Source organism: Primulina eburnea, chromosome 15 (genome assembly GCF_022965805.1).
Source record: "Primulina eburnea isolate SZY01 chromosome 15, ASM2296580v1, whole genome shotgun sequence".
NCBI lineage: Eukaryota > Viridiplantae > Streptophyta > Magnoliopsida > Lamiales > Gesneriaceae > Primulina > Primulina eburnea.
Window position 1 is genome coordinate 14,184,620 of NC_133115.1, and position 11,512 is coordinate 14,196,131.

General features: G+C 37.9%; 1 protein-coding gene across 1 annotated transcript; it reads right to left on the reverse strand.

The window, feature by feature from the left end:
- Nucleotides 1-1,667: 1,667 nt before the first annotated feature.
- On the reverse strand, nucleotides 1,668-4,769 carry LOC140815475 (uncharacterized). Its single transcript, XM_073174574.1, has 4 exons — nucleotides 4,561-4,769; nucleotides 2,588-4,477; nucleotides 2,391-2,496; nucleotides 1,668-2,300 (listed from the first exon to the last, which is right to left on the reverse strand). The coding sequence occupies exons 1-4, from the start codon at nucleotides 4,743-4,745 to the stop codon at nucleotides 1,668-1,670; spliced, it is 2,814 nt and encodes a 937-aa protein (XP_073030675.1). The 5' UTR covers nucleotides 4,746-4,769.
- Nucleotides 4,770-11,512: the final 6,743 nt, after the last annotated feature.

Consider the following 11,512-nt stretch of genomic DNA (forward strand, 5'->3'; position numbering starts at 1 on the left):
TTGTTTGATGCTACAGTTTCAGAAGATCGATCATCTATTAATGGAAGCACAGCAGCAAGTTGAGACCTCAGCATCTCCAATTCAGCTTTCAAACTTTTAGTCTCCTCCGATTGTGCTTTTACATTTTCAATCACAGCTTTTGATATTGTCTCTCTCTTCTTCCTTGGAGTTTTAAAGTATACTTGTGGTTTTACGAAACCTCCCACACCTCGAACCCTTCCATAGTGTTCTTGGCTTCCTAAGGCAGCGGTTAACACGTCATTCATTCCAGAAGATTTGAACTCTCCTTTGCCTTTATTTTCCAACAATTCATCCTACAATTGGAGACATGACAAATCAATTCACAATCTACAGTGTTATTTATCTAGGCAATATGGCGATTGAATAAAACTAAACATTTACAATTTTTTCAGCTACTTCGGATGTCTCCGAACTTGTTATGTTGCCGGATTTGTCTTCTCGAGCTTTACGCCAAAGCACAGATCTATCAACTTCCTCATCTTCAGCAACCAATTTTTTGTTCCGCTACAATTTTAAAACTCATATGTTTAATAACATGAAGAACATGCTAAAAATTACAAACATATTGCTCTATTTCTTACCAGTTCAGCCTCCAATCCGATGTAACCCTTGCGAGACATTCTGTGGTGATATTTACAATGCATGGTCCGTTGTTTTTGTTTTTCATGAGTAACCTGCATCATTATGTTGGCTCAGTTAAGTATTGAATTTAATACATTCGTGAGGAAGCATATCAATTATTAAAGTACCTCCCATGATGGATCCAGTCTCGCATCCACAAATTCTTTCCAATCCGCTAGTGGAAGTTGATACTGACTTGGTGGAGAAATCAACTTTTCAGGATTATCTTTGTTCGGCCAAACAAATCTACTACTCAATTTGTTTTTGAAATCTCTCCACTTCTGAGATGCTGAATTCATCACAGCATACTGACTTTCAGGCGCTAGTTCAAAGACATTCTGCAACAAAAAAGATTATTTTGAGGTGCAAGTATGATTGTAAATTCAAATTGAAGCTTGTACTTACCGAAATCTCTTCCCACAGTTTTTGTTTTATGGTTTCTGGAACTTTAGGCCATGACTTTATACTGATTGGCACCATGGCTCTAGCAATAGAACCAATGTATGATTGTAAAGCCCTTCCATTTGCATTGTATGCTGGCCGCCCCATGTCATCATAATCAATCTTCGCTTTTTTCCCCCATCTGGCAGTAGCAATTAGTTTACCCATCAACGTAGGGCCTCGCTTGTTCTTCTGCACATCTACAGGATGTTCTTCTTCATCAGTAAGTATAGGGTGCTCTGCATTAGTAACTTCCTTTAGCTTATCATCATGTACTCCTTGTATCATCTCAACTGTAGCATTTGTGCCCTTTTTTTTACGACCCATTGAGCCTTTTTCTACATATTTACATTAATGACACAAATGTTAAAACCTACACAATAACATTAACCATTAAAATAACATAAACAATAATTCTAATAAGACATGTATAAACATGAAATAAATAATAACACAAACAATAATAACATAAATAATAAACATGACTTGTAGAAACCTGACATAAATAATAAACATGACATAAATAATAGCAATAAGGTTATGTTTATAGCATAACAAAAAACATGACATGAAAGTGAAACACATCATTTTTTCTTGTTCGTTTCCCAGCCACCCTCAGTTTCTGATCTAAAGTAACTTTCATGAGCCGGAATACAATGAGTATCAACATCATCAATTGGTCGAGAATCAGGAATACTAGTCCAACCATCATCATCTCCCTCGTAACATCGATTTGGCACAGGGAGTACAATTGACCACCCTTTTTGTAATGGGTCATCAATATAAAAGACTTGATTGACTTGACTTGCAAGGACAAATGAGTAATTCTTGTGCCCTATTTTGTTCATATTGACCAAGGTGAATCCACATTCATCATTGTTGATAACTCCTTTGTCATTTGCAACCCACACACACTTGAAAAGAGGAACTTGAAATTGATGATAGTCCAACTCCCATATTTCTTCAATCACTCCATAGAAAGTCACATCAGTCATCAAGAGATTCTTATCTTTGGCACTACAGACAAGCATGGTGGTAGCAACTAGAGAAACCCCACTGTTTTGGCAAACTCTCTCATCATCCCGTGCCTTTGTTTGGTATAAATTGCCATTTATCACGTAACTGCTATACTTAATGACTTGCCCACGTGGACCATGAGCCAGCCATGTCAATGTTGATGTCGTTCCACCATTGCAGCTATCTATTTCAGCATCCACCTGACATTTATACAATTAGAATAGGGTGATTAAAATACTTGCTCCAAACTGTTCACCGCAAAATGCATAAAGCAGATTTATCCACCTAACCTTTGCACGAAACCAGTCAATGAACTTCTTATTGTGAGCATCTTGTATCCACCTTTCATCTTTCTCTTTTTTCGGAAACATTGACTTCAGGAAATATTTATGTTCACTGTGGAAATATTTATATAGCAATTTGTGTTGGATATTAAATATTGACAATCACATGGGTGCAGAATTATAGAATAATACAATACACTTACATAACGTATGGAGATACTTCTTCTGTATTTTCCAGCACAGTCAAATGTGCTTGTTGAAGGTCAACTTGTGGCACTACAATTGGTGTTTTGCAGGCTACAATGTTTGATTTGGGATCAAGATTTGATTGAGGCAACCCAATAGGATCAAGGTCATTTAGGTATTCCGAACAAAACTCAATTGCTTCTTCGGCTGAATATCTCTGCACAATGCAACCTTCAGGATGTTTACGACTGCCTACATAACTCTTAAGCACCTTCATGGATCTTTCGAACGGGTACATCCACCGGAAGTACACTGGTCCACATAATCGAACTTCTCGAACAAGATGAACTGTTAAGTGAAGCATGACATCGAAGAAAGAAGGGGGGAAATACTGCTCCAATAAGCAGAGTGTAACAACCAAGTCAGATTGCAGCTTATCTAACTTGGCTACATCTATCACCTTGCAACAAATATCTTTGAAGAAGAAGCATAGTCTTATAATGGCATATCTAACATGTTTTGGTAATGCATCACGTATGAGTATTGGCAGGAAATGCTGCATTAGAACATGAAAATCATGAGATTTCAAGCCAATCAATTTCAACTCAGACAAGGACACAAGATTTTTCAGGTTCGATGAGAAACCTTCTGGGACTTTTATATCCATTATCGACTGACAAACTTGTAACTTTTCTTTTTTTGTGAATGAGCATGCAGCAGGAGGAAGATATGTTCTTTTTTCACAAAATTTAGGTGCCAATTCAGGCCTAACTCCCATTTGAACCATGTCCAACCTAGCTGCCACATTGTCCTTGGTTTTTCCTTTAACATTCATCAAAGTATTAATGAGGGATTCGAAGACATTTTTCTCTATGTGCATCACATCGAGACAATGCCTAACATGCAGGTGTTTCCAATAAGGAAGATTGAAAAAAATTGATTTCTTCTTCCAACATTTTCTGAAATCTGTTGATCCAAAATCTTTTTCTTCTTTACTATCTTCCAAATTATTGTCCTTTGCATTCTTTCTCTTTTTACCTTTCACACTAATCTTCTTTCCAAAAACACACCTTATTTCAGAAAGTTTGTCAAACAAAGCAACCCCAGATAATGGTGTAGATGATTCTCCATGTTCTTCCATACCATCGAACTCTTTCATTTGCCTCCGATATGGATGAAACCGTGGTAGGAATCGTCTATGACCAACAAATGACATTTTCTTCCCATTTTCCAAATGCTTTGCACAAGTATCTTCTTTGCATACTGGGCATGCATAATAACCATGTGTAGTACATCCACTAAGGTTACCATAGGATGGAAAGTCATTGATGGTCCATAGTAAGACTGCTTTAAGAGTGAAAAATTGTCTTCGATAAGCATCATACACACCATCAACTCCATCCCACAGTCGTTGCAAATCTTCAACTAACACATCAAGATAGACATCTATATCGTTTCCTGGCTGTTTAGGCCCTGAAATGAGCATAGTTAGCATGATGAATTTTCTCTTCATACACATGTTTGGAGGCAGATTATAGGTGACCAACATAATTGGCCAGCAACTGTACCGACTACTAAGGTTGCTATAAGGATTAATGCCATCAGCTGCAAGTGCAAGGCGAAGATTTCTTGGTTCACTTTCGAAGTCGGGCCACATATGATCCACCAACTTCCAAGATGGTGAATCAGCTGGATGACGCAACTGACCGGGAACTCCTGTGGTTTCTGCATGCCATGTTAAATTTTTGGAGGTATGTAGAGATTTAAACATGCGCTTAAATCTTGGTATGGGAGGGAAATACCACAACACCTTTGCAGGAACACCTTTCTTCTCAACGTTCTTCTTGGTTAGCTTCCACCGTGACAAGCCACATTTAGGGCAGTTTACGCAATCTTTATATTGTTTCCTATAAAGAATGCAATCATTGGAACAAGCATGAATCTTTCATGACTCAACGCCAAACAACTCAATGTCTTTTTTACATCATACATTTTGGTTGGCAGGTTGTGATTATCTGGTAGCATATCCCCAAAATCAATTAGTAGATCGGAAAATAGAGCGTCACTCATCCCATGCTTTGCTTTGGTGTTGTATAGTTTCACAATTGCACTCAACTTTTTGTAACGCTTACATCCATTATACAAAGGTTTCTCTGCTTCCTCCAAAAATTCCATAAACGCTTCTGGATTTTCTGTATAGTTATCATATGCTGTCCTCACACATATTAGTGGTTTCAAAGTTTCCGTGATACTTACCAATTGGCTCCTTGTTCGTGCTCCAATTTACTTTGTCACTTTCAGCAGACTCACCGTGCCAAATCCAATTCACATAATTTTGACTAAAACCATGGAAATAAAGATGCTCTCGAATGGACTTAGCTGGTCTTTTTTTAAGATTTTTACATTTGCAACAAGGACAATGAATTAAATTGGGGTCAATATGAGATTTCTCTAAACAACCTCTGATAAACAGTTCCACACCCTCCTCGTACTGTTTTGACCTTCTATCCAAGTGAATCCAAGATTTATCCATTTCAATACAGCAAAATACCAGAAATATATAACAATAAATTTGATCTAAACCTGAAAATATTACATTTAAATGTCATTTTCAATTTAATTTGTTGAACGCAAAAAAAACGAAAGAAGACTACCTATTGATGAAAATAAAGTAACATTGGTAAGTAGACATTTTAATCAGAAAAATTAGTACACAAATCATGCCGATTCCGAAAAAAGAAAAAGTTATACATTTTCTTTAAGAAAAATAAAAAAACAATAAAATAACTTAAATGGTTTATTTCCTCAAACACAACGAAGGCGAATTTTACAGATCAATAACAATTAGCTTAAAAACCTTTACAAGCAAAATAAAGACTTCAAACCCCTTCTATAAAATCCAAATTAGTTCCTGGCAATTAATTACTAATATATTAAAGGCACGCTAGCTTTCCCTGTTTAACTACACGACTAGAGATTAAAATTAAAAAAAAAACTAGAGGATCGAAGAATCAAAGAGACTATGGTAGACGACAAGCTACAAGGTTCTTCGGGCTGTCTCTTCTCACACTCTCTTTTGTCCATTCTGTTGAACCCTAGCTAGCTTAGCTGTAGGGAAGCTTATTATTTTAATAACATCAAATAATATTTCTTTTATCTCTTAAAACTCGAAATGATAAGATATTTAGTACAAGAAAGCATGGTTAATTTGGAGATATGGGCGCCAGCTATAGGTTTCTGAATTCTGAATAAACATATTTTAGTTTGTCTCGGATATATAAAAAAAAAATTTAGTACAAGAAAGCATGGTTAATTTGGAGATATGGGCTTCTGCATATCTGTGTTTTTAAAACTGAAGCATATATGTCTAACTTTTATGACTGATATTTAAAAATTAGGAGGTGCATTTTAGGAACAAGGCAGCAGAACAAAATAATATACAAAGGAGGTGCATTTTAGGAACAAGGCATCAGAACACCAAACCAAATCATAATGCACAGAATCTCGAATACAACGACATTGGTAGGAAAACATATAGCAGATCTGGAATATAATGCAACACTAAGTGCAAAAAATTTTAAGGGACGCACACGTCGGGTAGAGGAAGTAACACAAGCAGAACACCAAACCAAATCATATACCAAAGTAGTTCATTTTAGGAGCAAGCCAGCAGTAGGATTAACTCACTTATTTTTCTCTTCCACTCCACAGCAAAATGGAAACCGGTGCTTCAAAACCCTAAACATATGAGTAGAACAGAGGAAAACATATAAGCACATAATCTCGAATTTATGCAACGCTAAAATAAAAATATTAAGAAGGAAGAACGCGCTGGGTAACGAAATTAACACAAGTCGAAAACCATATTCGAGCAAGTCCAAGGCAAACACACACCCAAATATCGCTTTCCGAGGCGAAGGAGAGTAGCAAAAGAGATTGAGTCGCGCGCAGGACAATAGAAAGAGATGGGCGTAAGGCAGACGGGAACGACAAAAATTTAGGAGGAAAGAACGAAGTGACTTGTTTACCTCTCAGACAGGCACAACCTCTTTACTTAGTTGAGACCCTACGTAGAACTTATCGGCTCATCTATTTACTTCGCTTGTGTTTCAGATCGGCGACGGTTTATGCCAATCCGTCGCTATTTTTAGCGACGGTTTAATTTAAACCGTCGCTGATTTATAATATCGCGACGGGTTCTTCTTTAACCGTCGCTCAAATTCGATATTAAATTAATAAAATTTGTCGGTTCAGTTTTTTACTTCAGTAAGACCTTTTTTTATTGGTTTGTTACTTCATCAAAAATAATATGCCGAAGTAAAATAAAAAAAAATTTAAAGTGAAGCCCGTGTTTTTACACAACCGAAGTAAAATATATTATTTTACTTCGCTTGTGTTATTAATGAAGTTATTGGTAACGTATTACTTCGTAATTTATTTTTGCCGAAGTAACGTCTGGCGAAGTAAAATGTCATTTTTCACATAGTGTGGGGTAGAATGGCAAGATAAAATCTTTTCTATCCTAGAGTTGAGAGATAATGGGAATGATTTGATATCAAAAGATTTTTGAAGGATAATTGAGGGTGCACATGGTCGATTTTTTTGTCTAGGAACAAGGGAGAAAATTGCTTAATTATTTAATTGTTGGTGATTTAAAAGTGAGAGAAATTATCTACCAAGAAGAGATTAAGGAAATGAATCAAAAGAATGAGTTGTCAAATGTTTATTCAAGTCTCCTATGAGGTGGCCGATTTCTTCATGATAAATGGGGATGAAATATTGCTTAAATATTAATTAGTGGTGAATAAAATGTAGGGAATTATCGGTCGAGAAAAGGGTAAGGAAAGATATCAAAGGAAATGAGTTGACAAATTAATTAAATCCCTAAAAGGTGATGGCCGAAAATTACAATAAAATGGAGGAGAAAATGTTTCTTAATTATTGAATTTTAAATCTTTAGTGTTTTATCTACACATTAAATATTTTAGTTATTTAAAAAATTAATTATTGAACCTAAATGAACTTATTTATTACTTACATCAAATTACTTAAATAATTCCTTAAACATTCTTTTACATTAAATTAACTTATTATTTATCTTAAATAAATTCTAGAAATGTTTTCTTAAAATTGGATTTTATCTCAATACTCTAACTCCAGTCCGGCCTCACTTATTTAACTGAAAAGATAATAATTAAACTACTGCATAAAATAATTAACTTTAAAGAAAATAATTTAAATCCTCATGCATAAAAATCATTTTAATTTAAATAATAGTAATTATGCATGGCTTATATGTAGTCTGATTTAATGGGTTTTACAACTCTCCCCCTTTAAAAGAAATTTCGTTCTCGAAATTAAAACTTACCGAATAACTCGGAATACCGACTCCTCATCTTTGGCTCACACGTAGCTTCCTCCTCTGAATGATTAAGCCATTTGACTTTCACTCGCTTAACCAGCTTGTTTCGAAGCTTCTTCTCCTGTCTGTTTAAGATCTGCACTGGTCTTTCTTCATAAGACAGGTTCGGAGTGAGCTGCAACAGCTCAAAGTTCAAGACGTGCGAAGGATTTGCCATATACTTCCTCAGCATAGAGACGTGGAACACATTGTGTAGTCCGGCCAGATTCGGCGGAAGAGCAACACAGTAAGCCAACGTCCCAATCCTGTCGAGAATCTTGAATGGTCCGATGAATCTCGGACTGAGCTTTCCTTTCTTCCCGAAACGCATGACACCTTTCATAGGTGCTACCTTCACAAAAACATGGTCGCCAACGGCAAACTCTAGATTTCTCCTCCTCTGATCCGCATAGCTCTTCTGTCGACTCTGAGCAATCCTTATCCTGTCACGGATCTTCACTACTACGTCGGCAGCCTGCTGAATAATCTCTGGACCCAACTATGATCTCTCCCCTACTTCATCCCAATTAATAGGGGATCTACATTTACGGCCATACAGTACTTCAAATGGAGCCATACTTATAGACGACTGGAAACTGTTGTTATAGGTGAACTCTACCAATGGAAAATTCGACTCCAACTCCCTGAAAAGTCGATGACACAAGCACGGAGAATATCCTCCAAAATATGGATAACTCTCTCTGACTGCCCATCTGTCTGAGGGTGGAAAGCTGTGATAAACAACAACTTCGTACCCACTGCTGAATGCAGACTTTTCCAAAATGCGGAAGTGAATCTAGGATCTATGTCAGACACTATAGAAACTGGAATACCATGAAGTCTGACTATCTCTCGGATATAAAACTCTGCATACTGAATTATAGTGAAAGTCGTCTTGATAGGCAAGAAGTGCGCTGATTTGGTAAGACAATCAATAATCACCCAGATGGCATTCGATCCTCTGACTGACTTCGGCAAACCGACCACGATGTCCATGGTAATATTCTCCCACTTCCACTCGGGAATAGGAAGAGGCTTGAGCAAGCCGCTGGTCTCTGATGCTCTGCTTTCACCAGCTGGCACTTCAGATACTCGGATACAAAACGTCTGATATCCTTCTTCATTCCTGGCCACCAATACAACAACTGCAGGTCTTTGTACATCTTCGTACTCCCAGGATGAATAGAGTACGACGACATATGGGCCTCTGATAAAATATCAGCTCGAATAGAATCACTGCTAGGAACCCACATCCTGTCTCGGTATCTCACAATACCGTCGCTAGCTGTATACAAGATACTGCCCTTGGCCTCATCTCTCTGCTTCCACTTTGCCAACTTCTCATCTGCTGACTGACCACTGCGAATACGGTCTAGAAGGGAATACTGAATCTTCAAAGTAGATAGACGGGAAACTCTACGTCGAGGATAATTCTCTAGGTCAAACTTCTGCATCTCACACTGAAGAGGTCTTGAAATCGCCAAATGAGCCATCACTACGACTTTCCTGCTCAAAGCGTCTGCAACTACGTTAGCTTTACCCGGGTGGTTGCTAATGTCACAGTCATAGTTCTTCACTAGCTCCAACCAACGCCTCTGACGCATATTCAGCGCCTTCTGCGTAAAGAAGTACTTGAGGCTCTTATGGTCGGTAAAGATTTGGCACTTATCTCCATACAAATAATGCCTCCAAATCTTCAAAGCAAATACTACGGCGTCCAACTATAGATCATGGGTAGGGTAATTTTTCTCATGGATTTTCAACCGTCGAGAAACATATGCTATCACCTTCCCATGCTGCATCAACACTGCGCCTAGACCGAGCTTCGAAGCATCGGTATACAAACGAAGTCTCCGGGCCCTGACGGCATGGCCAATACTGGTGCTGAGATAAGAGCTTGCTTCAAAGTATCAAAGCTCTTCTGACACTCATCGCTCCACACGAATTTAACATTCTTCTTTGTCAATGATGTGAGTGGAACTGCGATAGAGGAGAATCCCTGAATCAACTTCCGATAATATCCTGCTAGGCCAAGGAAACTACGGATCTCTGATGCATTCTGCGGCACAACCCAATCCCTGACTGCTGCAACTTTTGTTGGGTCTACCTCAATACCGCTGCTAGAAACGATGTGGCCTAAGAACGCCACCTTCTCTAACCAGAACTTGCACTTACTGAACTTGGCGAATAACTTATGCTTTTGCAAGGTCTGCAAAACTGTGTTCAGATGTCTGCTGTGATCCTCTTGATTCTTTGAGTAGACGAGGATGTCGTCTATGAATACTATCACAAACTGATCATCAAGATATGGCTGAAATACGCGATTTATGAGATCCATGAAGATCACTGGCGCATTCGTCAGACCGAACGACATCACAAGAAACTCGAAGTGGCCATAACGAGTCCTAAAAGCAGTCTTGGAAATATCGGCATCTTTCACCCTCAACTGGTGGTAACCGGAATGCAGATCAATCTTTGAGAATACCGAAGCTCCCTTCAACTGATCAAATGAATCTTTAATCCTCGGAAGTGGGTATTTGTTCTTCACTGTAACCCTGTTCAACTTCCGGTAATCAATGCAAAGCCTCATCGTAACATCCTTCTTCTTCACAAACAAGAGTGGCGCGCCCCATGGTGAAAAACTCGGGCGAATGAACTCCTTGTCAAGAAGTTCCTGAATCTGCTTCCCCTTTGACAACAAGACAATAAAATCGTGGCACAAAATGACATGCTTGGGGAGTTGCTGTCAAAACGTGATGCAAGGGGGAAAAAGGGCTGAAACCAATGGACATCTCCCTTCCTAACACACCCTATATCATGTCTAAAAGAAGCCTTGAGCCCTTGGAAGTCGAGCCATAACCGGAACCATCAAAATGGGCATTAAACGTGAAGCATGAAGGGAAACAGAAAAATCTGTGCCGAAATTTTCGAACATGCTGTCAATAAATTTCGGTCCTTGCTTATTAAAATCATGAGTATGATGTTTTAAAATACTTATATGGCTTGATTGAAGAGTAAAAGAAGATATGAGCATGCCTGGATTTGTTTTGAACGAAAAACAAATGAAAACAACGACGTGGCGCGGAGGAGACGGAGTGTTCTTCTTTTCTCACTTTTTCTCTCTTATTTCTCCTTGAGCTAATCTCAATTTTTTTCTCTACTAACGGGGACTGAATTTTTTTGGGGAGGGATAAAGTGTCTAGGAAATGAAGGGAAAGTCTACAAATAAAATGGGGTAGAATGGCAAGATAAAATCTTTTCTATCCTAGAGTTGAGAGATAATGGGAATGATTTGATATCTAAAGAATTTTGAAGGATAATTGAGGGTGCACATGGTCGATTTTTTTGTCTAGGAACAAGGGAGAAAATTGCTTAATTATTTAATTTTTGGTGATTTAAAAGTGGGGGAAATTATCTACCAAGAAGAGATTAAGGAAATGAATCAAAGGAATGAGTTGTCAAATATTTATTCAAGTCTCCTATGAGGTGGCCGATTTCTTCATGATAAATGAGGATGAAATATTGCTAGATAAACATGGTA

Bases quoted from the DNA above. Each gene is read 5' to 3' on its own strand.
- LOC140815475 (XM_073174574.1), bottom strand. From the start codon at position 4,745: ATGGAATTTTTGGAGGAAGCAGAGAAACCTTTGTATAATGGATGTAAG. The intron at 2,497-2,587 runs GTAAGTGTATTG...ATATTTCCACAG, and splicing joins GAAGTATCTCCATACGTTAT to TGAACATAAATATTTCCTGA. The intron at 2,301-2,390 runs GTTAGGTGGATA...TATAAATGTCAG, and splicing joins TTGACTGGTTTCGTGCAAAG to GTGGATGCTGAAATAGATAG.